This window comes from Scardinius erythrophthalmus, assembly GCF_964197995.2.
Source record: "Scardinius erythrophthalmus genome assembly, chromosome: 12".
NCBI classification, from domain to species: domain Eukaryota; kingdom Metazoa; phylum Chordata; class Actinopteri; order Cypriniformes; family Leuciscidae; genus Scardinius; species Scardinius erythrophthalmus.
Window position 1 is genome coordinate 42,574,667 of NC_138232.1, and position 19,063 is coordinate 42,593,729.

General features: G+C 36.1%; 1 protein-coding gene across 3 annotated transcripts; it reads left to right on the plus strand.

The window, feature by feature from the left end:
* The first annotated feature begins 1,192 nt into the window (after positions 1 to 1,192).
* On the plus strand, positions 1,193 to 10,754 carry LOC308699953 (NACHT, LRR and PYD domains-containing protein 3-like). 3 transcript variants are annotated; one of them, XR_014031245.1, is made up of 9 exons: positions 1,193 to 1,292; positions 2,016 to 2,287; positions 2,828 to 2,872; positions 4,090 to 5,974; positions 6,245 to 6,390; positions 6,475 to 6,509; positions 7,488 to 7,661; positions 8,298 to 8,480; positions 8,988 to 10,754. XR_014031245.1 is itself a non-coding variant. In XM_081381160.1 (8 exons), exons 2-8 carry the CDS (start codon positions 2,029 to 2,031, stop codon positions 8,989 to 8,991), a joined length of 2,715 nt encoding a protein of 904 aa, XP_081237286.1. In that variant the 5' UTR covers positions 1,193 to 1,292; positions 2,016 to 2,028; the 3' UTR covers positions 8,992 to 10,754. The 3 variants fall into 3 exon arrangements, 1 of the variants encoding a protein (XP_081237286.1); XM_081381160.1 differs by lacking the exon at positions 6,475 to 6,509 and having other exon boundaries at positions 6,245 to 6,409; XR_014031246.1 differs by lacking the exons at positions 8,298 to 8,480; positions 8,988 to 10,754 and having other exon boundaries at positions 6,245 to 6,509; positions 7,488 to 7,626.
* Positions 10,755 to 19,063: the final 8,309 nt, after the last annotated feature.

A 19,063-nucleotide genomic window follows, 5' to 3' on the forward strand; every position in this document is an offset into this window, starting at 1 on the left:
AATAAAATGTCATGTTCCGATGAGAAAATTCTGCACACAGTAAACATCAGAAAATCCCTTCTTCTGTCAATAAAAATGTCAAAATTTTTAAGTCTTATCGCAAACACCCATTTTATGTGGTGTTTGATCAACTCATTGACCACAGTACATTGAAAGTAAACATAACCGGAAATAAGTGATATGTATTGTTTCCAAACGGAAGTGTGTCACGGAGTTCAGTGCAAGTGGTCCATTACTCACCCTCATGTTGTTCCAACCCAGTAAGACTTTCGTTCATCTTCAGAACACGACTTTATTCAACTATTCATTTTATTCCGTGTGGGCCTCTGAGTGAGTTCATGACGTGAGAACTGAGAAGATTTTTGTTTCTTCAAAAATCAAAAAAGTTCATTCAACTCCCAAAGATGTACATTTCTGGAAAGCTCAACGGGGTAATGATGTTTTAATGCATCTTTGCCTAAAAAGGACCACAAGTGATTTAAAATATTTGGGCCATATTTGCCATTTTACATGTGAGCCACTTTAGGCTCACATACATTTTTTCCAGGCCGGCCCGGAATCATACAATACAGTTGCCGGATCATTGTCTGAAGTGGCCCACATCCGTCTGCTATCTGGGATGGATCTGCCTGAGGTGTACATATTAAATAGACTTGTTCCCTCTGTCAAAATCGAGGGATCAAGGGTCTGTCGAAGTAAACTTCACTTGTCCACTTGATGAAGTTGAACGCACTTCAAAATGGTGGTGCGGATTCCCCCGAGGGGAAGTGTTTAGGGAACTTTACAAGTGTATGTCTAAAAGAGGAGCTAAATGCAGCCTAACTTGCGTCGTAGCCTATGATTCGATAGGTGTCATCATCGTACAGTCTAAATACATGTCGTACCCAAGATTATTAGATCCATGTCGTACAGTGTGATTTGGAATGATCTTATATGATTGCTGAAATCGCACAGTCTGTAGCAGGAATAAGGAAGAGAACAGTGAAAATGAAACAAAACTGAGCATAACAGTTTGAAGGGGTAAAGGGTAGGAAATATTAGCTCAGTATAAAAACAATAGAAATCAATGGAAAGACTCCACTAAGATGCACAAACAAATATGTGTTTGTTTAATTGAATGGATGTTTTTCTCTCATAGTTTCATCTCATGTCGTTTTACTCCTGAAAAAAGAGAAACGCCCCCCAGTTCTTCATGAGAACACGGAAGTGAAGGATGATCGGTGCTTTTGTTGAGCAAGTCGTAATTTCAGAAGAGGACAAAGAAACATCTACAAATATTGTCATTAATCAAGGTAAGTTAGCAAATTAAGTTACTAACCAATTTTTAAGTGTCATGTTTCCAGTAATCACAGGAGATTCATGCAGCACAACTAATAGACCTTTATTGAATTTTATGCAGCTGAAAGAAAGCTCTGAGTGTTAGATTACAGTCTTTACAGTGGCATCCACTGAATAAAGTTCTAGATAACGTCATTTTCAAAACTTATAACTTTCAAAACGGTTTTGAAAAAGATGTTTTGTGAGCTGAACAATTGTCACACTGTATTTTTACAGTTTCCCTCACATCCTCGTTTTCATTTCTGTCGAACATCAAATATGGCTTTAGGTCTATGACACTAAAGCTGTTAAAAATCAGTTTCTCAACTAAACTTACTTTACCTCCTGCTCTCTACTCATGAATGCACAGACTGATTCAACATTAAAACCTTTAATTATAGAGTAATTTTGATAATGAGAATTTATTCAGTTTTTAGAAGTTAGGGTAATCAAAGATAATTGTGTGTGTGTGTGTGTGTGTGTGTGTGTGTGTGTGTGTGTGAAATTATCAACTAATGAGCACAGAATCATAAACTAAATAACAACCTGAAGAATTAATCTTACACCTTAAAAAAAAAAGTTTCATAATAATTGATCTGATTACAGTGTAATTTCATTACACATTTATTTGCATGTACTGCATAGATCTCTGCTATTAAAGTACAACTATTTAAAGACTTTTTCTCTTTTTCTAACAGTCCATGAAGGACGATGGCATCTGTTTTAGAGCTGCTTTATCGTACTCTAGATGACCTGAAAAAAGACGATCTGAAGACATTTAAGTGGCACTTAAAACATGATGGACCCATTGGAGCTAGTAAACTGGAGGATGCTGGTGTCACTGATATAGTGGATATAATGATGGGGCATTTTAGAGAAGAAGAAGAAGCTGTGCAGATCACACTGAACATCCTGAGGAAGATGAACCAGAACCGTCTGGCCGAAGAGTTACAAAACAAGTACACTGAAGGTAATAAAGGAAAGAATAGAGAACGAGAGGAAGCATAGATTCATAGAAATGTGTATTCAGATTTGTTAAAAAAAAGATTCTTATGTTCACCAAGCCTGCATTTATGGGATCAAAAATAGTTAAAATATTATGAAATATTACAATGTAAATTTTTTTTTCTATTTGAATCTTTAAAAAAAAAAAAAAAAAAAAAAAAAAAAAATATATATATATATATATATATATATTATTATATATATATATATATATATATATATATATATATATATATATATATATATATATATATATATATATATATATATATATATATATATATATTTTTTTTTTACTTTTCCATCACAGGAAAAGTTTCACAGCTGAATTTTCAGCATCATTACTCAGTCTTCAGTGTCACATGATCCTTCATCATTCTAATATGCAAATTTAGTTAATTGTTTAATAGTTGTGCTGCTTAATGAAGTGTTGGAACACGATGCAGAGCTTTATTTAGTATACCTTGATGAACATAAAGTCTCATTCTTTTCTCTCTCTTCACAGTGCAAACATCATTAGAGCCAGCTGAGAAACGGCCAAGGAAACAAGGTGAATTAACCTTAAACATCCTTACAGCGGAATCAGAAATTATTTTAACATGCTTGATGTATATTGATCTCATTAAAGAACAGAACTGCTTTCATTACTATGAATTTAAATACCATATGTTTGCTCCAGTTGATTTTAAAGATAATCATTCTAATGTGAACAGGGCCGGAGTGGGGCCACTTTTCAGCCCGGGAGTTTCAGGCCCAAGACCGGCCCACTTTTTCCATGGTGGAATTCCAAATTAGCACTTTTTCTAAATTGGATAAATGAAGCAACAGATCAGCTCATACTATTGTGTAGTTTGTATTAATACCATGGGTTAACAAATAATGTAGCCTAAAGGTTAAATAATAATTCACTTAGACTTTATAAGAAGCAATTGCAACTTTATTTCACACAATTCTGACTTTATATCTTGCAGTTCTGACTTTATAAGAAGCAACTGCGACTTTATTTCACGCAGTTCTGACTTTATATCTTGCAATTCTGATTTTATAAGAAGCAATTGCGACTTTATTTCACACAGTTCTGACTTTATATCTTGCAATTCTAACTTTATAAGAAGCAATTGCGACTTTATATCACACAATTCTGACTCTATATCTCGCAATTCTGACTTTATAACACGCAATTGCGACTTTATTTCACGGAATTCTGACTTTATATCTCGAAATTCTGAGAAATAAAGTCAGAATTATGAGATGTAAACTCGCAATTGTGAGATAAAAAGTCGCAATTATCTTTTAAAATGTTTTATTCTGTGGCGGAAACAAAGCTTCCATACCTCCTGGCCTCTTCCTCCCATCCATCCTCCCTGACGCGTACCGTTACTGTAGGGCCGGCCCAGCTATCGGTAGGCGCCGGCGGTGCCGCGGTAGCCTACCTGAGAAAATGTTTTGGAAAAGACAGGCTATGGACCCAACCAACTCTATAGGAGGGGAGAGGAGAACTCCCTCACATGGTACAACCCATGCAGATGCTGCGCGCTGCGGTGTCAGAATGCGGAACATGTGTAGCCTAATTTAGCTAACGTGACATTGAAATGTAAAAAAATAAAAATAATTCCTCGACCGGCCAAAAAGTGAAGCGGTCCACCGGGAATTCTCCCAATTCTCCCAATTACCCACTCCGGGCCTGAATGTGAAAACCTTTGTGTTTAATTTTCTAGTGTTGTTTTGTTCATACCTTTACATGTTTATTTATATTTTTCATAACAGATGATTTCTGGCTGCAGGAATTCTTGGAAACTCACAAAATGAACATGAAGGAGAAAGTAGAGCAAATTTTTGAGTGTAAAAAGGAAAATGAAGCAGATCTCAGGGATATTTTCACAGAACTCCTCATTACGGAGGGGGATCTTAAAGAAGTCAATCAAGAACATGAGATTCTGCAGATTGATGAAAATATTAAACCCCGTAAATCACAGGACAGGCCGATCAAATGCAATGATGTATTTAGTCTGAACAAAAAAAAGAAAAAGATTGTGTTGACCAAAGGCATCGCTGGCATTGGAAAAACGGTCTCAGTGCACAAGTTCATTCTGGACTGGGCAGAAAGAAAAGCCAATCAGGATATAGACTGTGTTTTCCTGCTTCCATTCCGAAAGATTAACTGCATTAAAGACAGAGAGTTCAGTCTGCATGAGTTTCTGCAGAAATTTAATCCAGAACTGAAGAAACTGGAAACAGCAAAGATATGTAAGATATATAGTTGTAAGCTTGCGTTTATCTTTGATGGACTGGATGAGAGTCGACTGCCATTGGATTTTGACAGTGAAATTGAAAGCTTTGAGGAGCGATCATCTATAGATAAACTGTTTACAAGTCTGGTGAACGGGACTCTGCTTCCATCCGCTCACGTCTGGGTGACCTCACGACCAGCAGCAGCCAATCAGATCCCTCCGGAGTGTGTAGGGTTGTTCACTGAGGTGCGAGGATTCACTGACCAGCAGAAGGACGAGTATTTCAGAAAGAGACTCAAAGATGAGACTCAGGCCTCCAGAATAATCTCACACATTAAGAAATCTAGCAGTCTCTACATCATGTGTTATATTCCCATGTTCTGTTGGATCACAGCCACAGTTCTTCAGGACATCCCTATTGGGAACGATGCAGAGAACATCAACAAGACACTCACTGAAATGTACATCCACTTCCTGCTGATACAGATGAACATGAAGAGCCAGAAGCATGACAGAAAAAGAGAAAGAGAACGTACCAAGCTCTTAGAGTCCAATAAAACAATGATTTTGAAGTTGGCTAAGCTAGCGTTTGAACAGCTGAAGAAGGAAAACATAGTGTTCTATGAAGAAGATCTGAAAGCATGTGGTATTGATGTGAGTGAAGACTTTGAGTCCACAGGAATGCTCACTGAGATCTTTCAGCAAGAAGCTGGACTTCATGAGAAGAAGGTCTTCTGCTTCGTACATCTGAGTGTTCAAGAGTTCCTCGCTGCAGTGCATGTGTTCCTCTGCTACCTGAACAAGAACATGGACGAACTGGAGTTTTTCTTTAAAGGAACACTAAATGAGGTCCAGCCTGACCCTCAGTTATTCCGTCACCCTGAATATCAAATGTACAAAACACTGAACATTAAGATTAAGTGTGTGTCTCTCTTAGCAAGGCCAGACAAAAATACTGCTTTACATGTTTTACTAAAGAAGGCTGTTGAGAAAGCAATGAAAAGTAAGAAAGGACATTTAGACCTATTTTTACGGTTTCTGATGGGCATTTCACTGGAGTCCAATCAAAACCTGCTCAGAGGCCTGTTCACACACACTGAAGACAGCAAAGACAGCGTCACAGAAATAACTGAGCACATTACAGAACTATTACAAGACCAAGAGGAACGTTCACTTGAAACTTCAGTCAACCTGTTCCACTGCTTACTGGAGCTCAATGACAATTCATTATATACAGAAATACAAAGATACATCAGATCATCTTCAGAAATAGAGGTCTCATCTTCCATGTACTCATTGATGGCTTACGTACTCCTGATGTCAGGGCAGGTGCTGGATGAGTTTGACCTGAGTATGTACAATCATAGACTGGGAAGCCAAATTAATATTCTCCCAGCTGTGAGATGCTGCAGAAAAGCCATGTAAGTAACTTGATGACAGCTGTTAATTCAAAGTTTTTAACTCTGATTATTATTATTTTTTAATGATTTTGGAGAGTAAAATCTGTATTTAATAAAATGGATTTACTAAACACTGACTTTATAGACATACATTTGAAAGTCACTTGACTTTTTTTCTAGAAAGCTTGAATGTTCACAGAGAACAAGACATTACCTATTACTGTCAGTACAAACACTGTTCTTACAAGATAAACACACAGTATTTCTTGGAAAAATATCCTGTTTTTACAGACTACCTGGAATCTTTGACTTCTGCTGTGAAACTGTGGCTTTGGCCCTGCAGACACAAAACTGTCTGATAGAGCTGGACGTGAGCGAGAATGACCTGAATGATTCAGGAGTGAAGCTGCTCTCTGATGGACTGAAGAGCCCAAACTGTCAGCTGAAGATACTGCGGTTTGAGATTCATATATCAATTTCATTGATTTAAATATATTAAATTCAGTCTGTTTTACATTCAGGCAAGCAGATGAACCCAGAATTAGTATTCATTGTGGTAAGTTGCATGTTAGTTATTTTTCTTTTTAATGGTTTCCTGTGGGAAAATTTAAATGAATGTAAATTGTTGCATGTTGCGTTCATATTCTGGGTTCATCTACTTGCCTGTACATATAATATTTTTTATTAATAAGGTACATACAACATTTTTGGTCCTCCAATATCACTGTAAGTAAGATAATGATGATGAAGTCAATGAAGCATGTATTGCAATAGAGGTGTTTTCTCCCCATTATGTCAGCGCATGAGAGATGGCTTGTCAAATCTTGTTGTAAATTTTTTAGATAAACAAATTAAACTGCCATCTCTTTGTTATTAGATAATCTGACAGTAATACATCATAACAAATTGAGCAAATCAAATAGTGTGTATATATAACTGTTTTATTTAATTCAATTATTATATTATGTTATGATATATATTTGCAACATTGCATATATAGAACATGGACAAGTTAAGTAGCCTTTGTCTTTGGTTGCGTACTTAAACGGTAAAAGACACACAGAAATATGTCAAAATGCCTGCTTTGGTTCATTCACGTAAACACAGTCGACGTAAGCTGTGTGTGAGAGAGTGTGAAAGTGAGTATTTGATTCTTGTTCGCAGGCAGCCAGAAGCCTCCATCTTGGATCACACACCAGGTCTCGTGTTACGCAGCCAATGATTTCTAATCTACAGTCTGTCTAGTGTTAGAAAATGCCTTAACGGTTCCCGTATCATAGGAGTGTTGAATTCAAATGGGTCGAACCGTTCTCGTTGTGTTTATCACTGGTTAGAGCAGCCGGCGCAAGCAGGTTCATCATCGCTGCACTGGAGGCCTGTCTCTCTCTTCTCTCGTGTTGAAGCTGCGCAATTTAATTGCTGTTGTGTCACACTTTTGGAGCATTTGGAGTATGGTTAAATACAGAAACAAAGTATTTGTACATTACTGTTAATGGATGTGCAATTGTTCAGTTTTTTTTATTATTCTGTTCAGATTGTCATGGTGTCACCTCACTGGTGAGAGCTGTGAAATTATGGCATCAGTTCTACAATCATCAAACTCCCGTCTGAAAGAGCTGGACATGAGTGGCAATGACCTGCAGGATTCAGGAGTGAAGCTGCTCTCTGATGGACTGAAAAGCCTAAACTGTCAGCTGCAGATACTGAGGTTTGAGATTCATTCATTCATTCATTCATTCATTCATTCATTGAAGCATTATAAATTATGACCATACATTTAATATTTAGAAGATTCTTTAATGTGTGAATGTTGTATATGTATGTATAAGAGCCACTCTCTCTAAGAGGAAAGAAAAAGTTTTCTGTTGTGCAGAAAACAATGTATTAAAGGTATAGCGGAGGATCTTTCCGAATTTTAGATAAGACCCGCCCTCTCCACTTTTTGAAAAGTTTGATTGATTCACCAGAATGATTGACAATTAGGAGGACCAATAGTATAGGGAATCCACCCGGAAGTAAAAAATCCTCCGCTATACCTTTAAGTGTCAACAGTATTTCATTTACTCAGAACCTAAAACCCAAACTTACTTGAACACGGCTGTTTCCTTTAGGATAGACAAATTTATTTGCTTATGATCCTCAGTATCTGGTAGATGGTTGTATAGATCAACTGGTGATCAGAACCATATTCTCCTTTCAGCCAAAATGATAGTTTATGAAATAAGAGATATTCAACTCTTATCAGTTTATATTAAATGGATGTGTAATTATTCAGAAGATTAAACAAGAATTTGTAGAGAGTTCTAATGTCTCAGATCTTCATTGTTTATTTGTGTGTTTGCAGTTTATGTCACTGTGAGGTGACAGATGAAGGCTGTGGTTATCTGGCTTCAGCTCTGCGTTCAAACCCCTCACACCTGAGAGAGCTGGATCTGAGCTGCAATAATCTGGGAGAATCAGGAGTCAAGATGCTCTCTGATCTACTGAATGATCCAAACTGCACACTGAACAAACTGGATACTGAGCAGTAAGATTCATTTTGTCCTGTATTTGTATTTCAGTTCTTCATTCTTATCTACAAGTGTACAGTAAAGCGAAATGTAATTCAAAATACTCCCATGCAATTGAGGTGCTTCCATATTTTGACACAGGATCTTCTGCAGCTTCATTGTCTTAACCATCAAGGGATCATTTTTACAAGCTAACACACGTTTGAGGTCTTTCACACATGATTCATGATCCTCGCTGTTTTCTCACTCTTGCTCGTGATATTTGTTAATTGTTAATTAACCTCAGACATCTGGTATGTCTTTATATATTAATAATTAAACATTTTATAATAAATGTATTCTAATTAATGTCCCCCTATGACAGGTATGTACGCACACACGCACACGCACACGTGCACACACACGCACACACGCACACGCACACACGCACACGCACACACACACACACACACACACACACACACACACACACACACGCACACACCTGTGGTTAATGTTGTTTTGTTCTATCATCTTGTCCTCAGATAATTTCACAATGGATCCAAACACAGCAGTCACTCGTCTCATTCTGTCGGAGAACAGAAATATGACACACGTGTTTGAGGATCAACCATATCCTTATCCAGAGAGATTTGATGAGTGTCGCCAGGTTCTGTGTAGAGAGAGTCTGACTGGATGCTGTTACTGTGAGGCTGAGGCTGTAACAAAATGTCCTGGAGTCTGAACTGTTCTGATTACAGATTCACTTGCTGTCACAATAATTAGAGAACCATCATATCTTCCCCCTTCATCCCCTTCTAACGGAGTAGGAGTGTTTCTCTGAGATTTACACACATCCAACACAATGGGTTTATATGTTCACTTTTTCCTTCTCGCTAGTTGTCATACAGTCATGTTTATTTACTCTTAATATGTTTAAATGTTTCCGAGGAACAGGAAAAAGTAATCTGCTGAAATTCTGCTTTTATCTTTTTGTTTTCGCTGCTGTTTCACAAATTGGATAATTTCTAAGGTTAGTTTTATGAAAGAGCTTTACAGGGACCTGAGAAGAGCTTGTGCTGACAACCATTAAATCATCCATTAGCCAGTTGTACAGACTATCATCTGCTATTGTGTTTAACCAGAAAGTCAAGAGCACATTCATTCAAGCACTATGATGCTAATTTGTGCACATCTTTGTGTAGATAGACATTTTTATTTGTCATACAGACATTCATAGTTGGTGAGTGTGATGGATGCATAGCCTAACTCACATATTTTGGCCTTTACCATGGTTTAGGTTGGTTATTGTTAAGTTTAACTTAATATGGTTACTTTAATTAAATCCCTTTATTATGGGTTGTTACTTTATTAAAATCCCATTATAAGGAAAACACAGGACAAGTTAATGAGTTAGCAGTTTAGTAAAATGTTGAATGTACAGAAGGGTGCACACTTATATCTCTCTTTGCGGTTTAACTTTACCTGAGTCCTAGATTACCCTGGTCCATGGAGTGACGGCCGCAGACAAAGGGAGAGGCGATGCTTCAGTTTCCCAATTTATACTGTTCCAGAGGAAATTGTACTGTACCATCATGATCCGATTCAGTGGGGGATCCTTTCATTTCATTTAGTTTATCTTTTCGTTTTGTTTGTTTGTAGTTTGATATATTGTGCTTTAAGTAGTTGAGTGTATTATGTTAGTTTGGAGAAAGTGTTTATTGTGTTGTAAATAGTATTATTGGTTGTGGTTTATTTGGGAAAGTAATTATTTGATATTTACCACTGTTATTGGTTTGGTAGAGACTAATTGGGTATTTATAGCAGTGTTGAGAAGAACAACTTTTTGTTTTGTTTAATTTTGCTAGTTTCAGTTAACTTCCATCTTTTTTAATGGACTTTGTTTGAAGATGTCTTTTGTTATATCTGCCCCTGTATATTATTTTTGGTCCTTTTTGTTTGGAGAAAATAATTTTTTCTTATCGGTTCACTGCCTGTTCTTGGCCTTGACCACCACAGTGAGGCATTATTTTATTTTGATTCAGGTGAAATGTAAATATTTAAATAATGTTCATATACAGTGGTCTCAAAGTATTTGGACACTTAACCCCCTGAGGTCGGCAATCACGCCGACGTGATCTGCTCGTTTTTTTTTATATCAGTGCAAAAAATTCTGTTGATTTTGATTTTACATACTTGTATTGTACATCATTCAAAACTGTTAAATGTCTTCTTTTATTTGTGTACACTCATGATAAAAACAAAATGTTGTGTTTTTCGTAAAACAAAGAAAATAAACATGATGCACGTTCTGCCGTCTCTCTCAATGTGAAACTCATTCTGAAACGCGACAGAAAATGACCTGTAACTCAGCAAATGTTTGTCACACAGACTTGAAACGCATGTCTATACAACGCTTGGAATCTCTATTTTTAAAGTATGTAAATTATATAAAAAACAAATATTCTATTTTTAAGTAATCCATACGAAAGCAACGGCATGTACAGTTTCTCAAACACGTCCTCATTAAATTTAATTTGAACACGCCTACGCGCGCACGAGCGATTGACATGCAAATGATCCATGTGGAGAAACGCAGACCTGTAAACGCCCTAATTACCTCAAAGCAAAGAAGCAGAGACTTCGTAACTTACTCTTCTCTGCTTTCATCGGGTTTGGACAACTTTAAGCTGTGCTGTGCTGTGCTGTGCTGTTTACCTTGAATTTACCTCGGATTTACCTCAGAAGAACGCGATTTGAAGATGAGAAGATTTTTAAGGTAAGACATGTTAAACTGGTCGTGCCAGATTAAAATGTATGTTATGAAATGAGTTTGGAGTAAAAACATGAACTAAGCCTAATGTCATATATGTACATGTAGACAGAAACATGAAATGTGAAATGTGAACTAGAATGATAGGCAACCTTTCAGTGCTTGTATACGTGTTCAACACGAGGATGTTTTAATATTCCATAATAAAACACAGCATGGTAAAAATAGGCTAATATATATATATATATATATATATATATATATATATATATATATATATATATATATATATATATATATATATATATATATATATATACATACATACACACACATACATACATACATACATACATACATACACACACACACACATACATACATATATATATATATATATATATATATATATATATATATATATATATATATATATATATATGTATGTATATATGTGTGTGTGTGTGTGTGTGTGTGTGTGTGTGTGTGTGTATTCTGTACATTTTAAAAAGCTATTTTAACCTGAAAAATCTAAAATGTATTTCCCAAATTGTGCAGCATAGTTTCTCTTGATATCAGCATGTTCACAGCTGTTTTGTTGTTGTTTTTAGAGGAACAAGATGCCACTGATAAGTCCTGCTGACTTCAACATTCACATAAGTCTCCATACATGAACATGCTAAAGTGAAAAATCAAACACCATGGAAATGAAAGGTATGTACTATGTTTCAGGAATGGCACAAAGGTGTGTGACAGTTCAAGTCTCTGTCTTTAGTTCAGTGTGTTAAATAATGTGTTTTTTTTTTTGTCATTATGTTGTGTTGTAAATAAATCCAAACAATCTAAAAGCCATTCTTAAATCTCCTCATTCTTTGTGCAAGGTTGCTCAGAATGATAGGGGCCTGATAGCTCCTAATAGGGCCATTAGGGAGTGTCTTTGTCTTTCTCAGGTGAGAAAAGCTTACATAATAATGAGATGTCCACGCCTCTTGCATAGATCTTTCTCACACAAAACACGTCGTAAATTTTTTAAATCAATATATTGTCTTCTCTGAATGAGCAGTCAGGATGATTTTCACATAGTTTTGAAGCAAATATTCTGGGCTACGTGATACAATTTTCAAAAGTCTTATGAAGAAATAATCAGTATGGGTTTCATGAGCTTATTTCAGTGACATTTTTTTTTGTTTTTTTCACAAACCACGCATAAATGTTATTATCTCAAAACTACAAACTTTTATATACTTGCTGCTGATATATTATTGTAGCAGAGTTTGTGCTGAATACAGTGTAATCAGACTTTAGCCATGAAAATGTCACAAGTAACAGAAATAAGCACAAATGTCAGAGCATGTCAGAACACCTCCAGGGCCCAGAAAACAGCTCAGACCTCAGAGGGTTAAGCTACAATGACTCATTTATAAGTGTCTTAGCATTTGTTTTTTAATCAAAAAAGTAAAATATGAAACGATATATTGTTTATGTCCTCAGAAAAACAAAAGTAAAAAAAAAATCTGTCGCTGGAGAAGAATCCTTTCAAAAGTTACACATTTATACCTTACTTACCTCTGAAAGGTACATATTAGTGCTTTTTTACATTTGACAGCTTTTGTACCTTTTTTTTTTTTCCTGAGAGCGTGGTTGTCATATTTTGGAACATGTTCATATAATAATATAATGAACTACAAAATGAGTTTTAGACCAACTCGTTAAAAAAGTGATGTTATTTATGAGAAAAGCTTGAGCATCATTTGAGCAGGTCCAGTTGGTCTGAAAATAAAATGGTTTGTAATTAGAGATGAGCACAAATACATTACAAAGTTCTGTTACAGTATTACAAATACTGTACTTGCTCTTCAAATGTATCAATTTGGTGTGAGGAAATGTATTTATTTTAAAAATAAACTTACTGTATAATTTAAAAATAGAAAAGTATCTGTAATACATGCAGAGTATTCAATGGGTTGTCCAATTAGGTCCTCCACAGAAACGAGTGAGAATAATAAAATAATAAAAATAAAAACAGCACTGTTGCTGATTTTGCTCATTCTTTTCTCAATATTTTAGTGTATAAATATGAAAATCTGTTTCATTCAAACGTTTGGCTGTTTGGTGTTTGGCACCCTCTGGCAGATGCTGCTGCAAATAACACTAGACTAGTATGAAATCAAATTTGACAATTCTTGTTTTTTTATGGAATATTTGCAGTGTTTAATATAAATGATTTATCCGTTCACATCATTATTTTATTAATTTCATGTGCCTCGTAATCTTGAATCAGAATAACAGCACAATCTTCTCTGCCATTTCATTGTAAAAAAAAAATTTTTTGCTGACAATTAACTATGAACAAAGAAGAATTTTTTTTAGAATTTCATATTAAAATGTAAATAAATACATCAATGAGTTGCTGAATTACATATTTTATTAAATGTTTAATTTAGTTTGCAACAGTAAAAGTTGAGTATATTGAAGTTAGCATTTTAAGGTTAGGTTAGGATAATGGTATCAACAGTTCCTGCCAGCCCTGTTTTCTCTATTGTGTTTTAAATGAGTCTTTAATGGCTTTAGCCAGTAGCTCCAAGACGCACCTTTTGTCTTAAATGGCTCTGGGATGGCCCGTGGAACCAGAGTTTCCTGGCCAGTATCAGCATTTGAATAGGTATGCTGATTAAATTGATACTGCTAACACGCTGGGGTCTGGGGCGGGTTCCTTAACCTGTATACTTAATTTGCATGCTTTGTTCAACCTCAATGTAAATCCCTCCCCCTAAATGTCTATAAATTTGCAAGGCAACTCTCTTGAGTTAGTCTTGATGATGATGATGAACTACAGACTACTTGGAAGAATAAATCTCTTCTGCTTATAAGATCCATCTCAAGTCTCCTGGTCTCTGCTTTGAAGAAAGAAAAACTTTACAACAGATGGTGCCTTGTGACCCGGATGGAGAAAAAGGAAACTCAAAGAACTGCATCTTGAAACTTCAAGCTCAAAGATCTCAACAAAGCTGACTGAGTTCCAGACTGAATCTTCTGAATCCAGATTGAAAACGTCAAGCTCCAAAAAGATCTCAAAGACTGAATTTTTCCAGACGGAATCTTTCTCTACAAATGAAAGACTCGGTGAGTTTCACTCCATTAAAAGAACCAATGCAGACCAGTACAAATGTTTTCCTCTGCGCCATTCAGAGAAGTAGTTAACAAACAGCTGTAGAGTTTGGTTAACTAAAGATGAGCCTCTAAAAAAGTTTTTCTTTTAGAGATGAAATTTACCCCCTGTTGTTGGCAGGGAAGATTAACAGTTACATGTTAATATTGTGTGTATGCTCTTGCTAGAGAAGTTAGCATCAAGTGCTAATAGTTGGTATCCTTTGCTTTAGGCAGAGAAGAATTAGCTTTACGTGCTAGTTATTTCTGTTGATCCTCTGTTCTTGTCAGCAGGGAAGTTAAGTGTGGTAATTTGGAAAGTTAACAATAGTTAAGCTGTGTTAACAAGATTGTACCCTCTGTTTGTAAGACAGTAGAGAGAAGTTTTAGTGTTTTGTGATTGTTAAGCAACAAAGGAAGTCACAAAATGGTTAGAAGGAATGCTAGGCTGATACCCACGACAGAGAAAGGTGGATTAGCTAGCCCGTTATGGACAGACAATGAGTTTAAGTCCTTGTTAGGAGAATGCATGGACTCAATCGTGACTGAGGAAGTCAGATTAAATTTAACAAAGAAATTTGGCATTGATGCAGTCAAAGTTTGGTCAATTGAAGATTGTAAGAAGGTACTAGGAGCAAGTATTCGCAAGAACGATATGAAAGCCATTATCTGTTGTCACCGAGAATTTAGCTTATCCATTGCACAAGAACAAGCTCGTTGTATTGCTACTTTAACCGATCAGAACAAACAATTGCAGACTCACATGTCCTGTCTCAAGACAAAGGTGGGCCATAACAAAGCCTCAACCAAATGTGATTTAGAAGACCAACAGTCAGATGAAAGCTATCCTGATTTACAGTCTTTTGATAGTATAGAAGACAATGTCAATGCAGATGTAAATGCAGTTGAAGTGTGCATAGCTAGACAAAAGCCTCAGGGAAAAGGTGTTGATACAGTTCCATTTGCAACCCCCATATTGCAGCCACAAGCAGTCAAAACATCTTTAGGTCTTAAAGATATTGAGAGAATTGCTGAAAGTTTGCCATCAGTGCAAAGAAATTTTTCTGAGTTTAGGAGAGCATTGTTCAGTAAAATGCATCTTTACGACATGTCGTTGCCGGAAGTTACACAGCTGATGTCACAAATTCTAACTGAATCTGAATTCAACAATTTTGAGTCTGCTGTTACTTCCGAACTGCAATATGTCAGTAAAGGCGATTTGAGAGAAGGTGTTTTGAAAATTTTAAAGAACATTGTTGGACCGAACGTGGACTGGTCAAAAATTACCAATTGTGTACAAGAGAAAAAAGAAACTGTTTGTGAGTACACAGAACGATTCTGTCAGACCGCTGCCGTTTACAGCGGAATTGCCGACACTCCAGAGAAAGTGTTAGGTCATAACGGTCCTCTAGTTAGTGCATGGTCCGATGATCTTTTGTCAGAACATAGAAATGCATTGCCTTTCTTAGATCTTACATGGTCAAATAGAACCCTGCAAGACAACTTGGACAGTTTAGCTATGTGGGAAAGAGACTCTGATGTCAAGGCAAGAGTAAAAATTGCAGCAGCATCCTTTAAGGTTAACTCAGAGAAGCAAAAGAAACGCAAAAGCCCTAGAGAAGCCAGTTGTTCTTACTGTGGCAAGCACGGACATTTTGGAAATGAGTGTAGGAAAAGCAAAAAGAATTTTAAAGCTGTAAATAAGGTTACTCAGCTTCTGCTTAGCCTGCTTGATATTCTGAAGCAGCCCCTCCCCTCGTTAAACTCGTTGGGCAACGTGATACGGTGTTAACCATTTAGGCTGTGATTGCTTAAACCCCCCCTAGTAACTCACAACAAAGATGAAAGACTTATTGACTGTCACAGCCTTTGTTTGGGGGACATTCAGTATACTCACAGCCTTAAAATGTTACACCACAGAAATATTCCAGTCAGACCCCCATGCTCTATATGATGTCTATCAAGACTGATGTTTCACTGGAGAATGGAAATGTGCCAATTTTCTCACACACAGTACAGTTGTTTCCCCTACAGGGATAGGATAGGACACATGGACCAGTGAGGAGCCCAGGAAGAACTGGAAGCAACAGGCTTTCGGGGGCCAACCCTGTGGTGAAGATTCCCTTATAGGCCTTTCCCAACCATAGTCCATCCTCACCTCACTGTTCCTTTTAGGTGTCTCAAATCAATTAAGAAATAGGGAAAGAATGAAACAACAACACTAGACTCTGAAAAAGCTACAGCCGTAGTGTTTTGAAGAAATACTGCTCTCTGTTTTTCTGTTTTCTGTCTTACAGTGTGCAGATAAAACTTGATGGCTTTTTCAAGATCCATATGCAACGACCGTCTCATCTGCATATGAAGCCCCAACCTCAAGAAGACAACCAGACCCACTGCTGAACGAACTATCACAAAAGAAAATGAAAAATACACAACGCAGAAAATTCACGACCCTAATCGCATGTTCGTTTCTGTGTCAACATGCAATTACAGAAAATCAACACAGAACATGTGCGACTTATGGAAGAAAGTCCATGCATGAATACTGCTGGTCTGCCGTTTCTTTGTTTTATTGTGTTACAGGTATGTGTGTATGCCATGATGTCTTCACAAGCAGCATCCTGGTATAAAACATCACCTCAGATTTCCATGAACAAACCTCATGAGGGACGAGTCATCAGTGCGACTCTACGTGACAAATGGACTCTACAGGAAACAGACTTCACAGCTATTCAGGCGCCATGGACTTTCAAGACTTCCACTCTTATGCTACATGGTTTTCTGTGTAATCATGTAGTTTATACGACATTTTACACCCTGCGTCGTATGTGTCAACAGTTATGGTTTTGAGAAGAACTATGACACTGATGTAAATCAAGGACACTACACAGAATAAGTTATATGTGCCTGTGACGATCACCAGTTACAAGAATTAACTTTTAAGTGTCTAAATTTGTATTTTGTGAGAGTTTTTAAGAACTCTCAAAGGGGGAAGTGTTGAATTACATATTTTATTAAATGTTTAATTTAGTTTGCAACAGTAAAAGTTGAGTATATTGAAGTTAGCATTTTAAGTTTAGGTTAGGATAATGGTATCAACAGTTCCTGCCAGTCCTGTTTTCTCTATTGTGTTTTAAATGAGTCTTTAATGGCTCTAGCCAGTAGCTCCAAGACGCACCTTTTGTCTTAAATGGCTCTGGGATGGCCCGTGGAACCAGAGTTTCCTGGCCAGTATCAGCATTTGAATAGGTATGCTGATTAAATTGATACTGCTAACACGCTGGGGTCTGGGGCGGGTTCCTTAACCTGTATACCTAATTTGCATGCTTTGTTCAACCTCAATGTAAATCCCTCCCCCTAAATGTCTATAAATTTGCAAGACAACTCTCTTGAGTTAGTCTTGATGATGATGATGAACTACAGACTACTTGGAAGAATAAATCTCTTCTGCTTATAAGATCCATCTCAAGTCCCCTGGTCTCTGCTTTGAAGAAAGAAAAACTTTACAACAGAGTTAAGCAAAAATTAATTTTTTACATTTGCAAATATCTTCAATAGTATTTAATGTCGATTTAATATTATTTATTACATTTAGTAGATGCTTTTATCTAAAGCGATTTATAGGCCTAAATGAGGAATAAACATCATAAAGCTCAACATTTATAGTAAAAGATTAGCACACAGAGGAGATGCAGAAAAGAAGAGAGTGAGAACTTTTACCTTAAAAAAGAAATTTATATAGAAATGATGGTTACACTTTATTTTAAGGTGTCATTGTTACAGTGTAATTATATATTTAAGTACTGAGTAATAATAATTAACAGCATGTACTTACTATAGGGTTAGGGTAGGATTAGGATTTAGTTGAGGGTTAGTTGCATGTAATTATGCATAGTTTACTGTTATTACTATGGTAAGTACATGTAACATATGTAACAAGGACACTAAAATAAAGTGAAATGATTTAGGAGACTCACTAAACCAAATAAATCCAGTTCCATTTACTTCTTAATTTACTAACTCTTTCAGAAAATATTGAAAGATTTGCCAAATATTATTCTATGCATATGAAATAATAAATGATCATTCGAAATATGTATTTCTGCAGCTAATAGAGGACAATAAAATACTAAATGATTATTTAGAAATTCCAAAAGAGAAATAAAAAGACGATCTAAAATTATACCTGTGAGGCACTCTTAAGGCAACTGATGTTTGGTTTTATGTGTCGATTGGACAATTCAGTGAACCATATAATTGAAGCCCTTATCAATCCTCTGAAAAGCTGTTATAGATACTCTTCGAGGCTTAGACGACACTGGTGTAATAGCCTGTATATTCTATAGGCTATTATGGAATTTTTATGTATTTTTGTATCTCCTTTTTTATGCTGTATGTGTTATATGGACCTGTGTCTGCAATAAAGTTATATATATATATATATATATATATATATATATATATAAATCTTGATACAGTGTGGCTACAAGAGTATCTTTTTTTCTACGTAGTTCTTAGTGATTTCCATTAACAGAAAAACAATAATTATTTAAAGCTGCATTCCGTAACTTTTTTGTGTTAAAAATTATCCAAAAATAAATTTTTGAGCAAGTACATAACCAGCCAGTGTTCAGAACTCTCTGCTTGCCATAGCTCGATTCAAAACGGTAAGCTTGTAATAATGTTTTTAACTCCAGTGGT

Bases quoted from the DNA above. Each gene is read 5' to 3' on its own strand.
- LOC308699953 (XM_081381160.1), top strand. From the start codon at position 2,029: ATGGCATCTGTTTTAGAGCTGCTTTATCGTACTCTAGATGACCTGAAA. The intron at 2,288-2,827 runs GTAATAAAGGAA...CTCTCTTCACAG, and splicing joins ACAAAACAAGTACACTGAAG to TGCAAACATCATTAGAGCCA. The intron at 7,662-8,297 runs GTTTGAGATTCA...GTGTGTTTGCAG, and splicing joins TGTCAGCTGCAGATACTGAG to TTTATGTCACTGTGAGGTGA.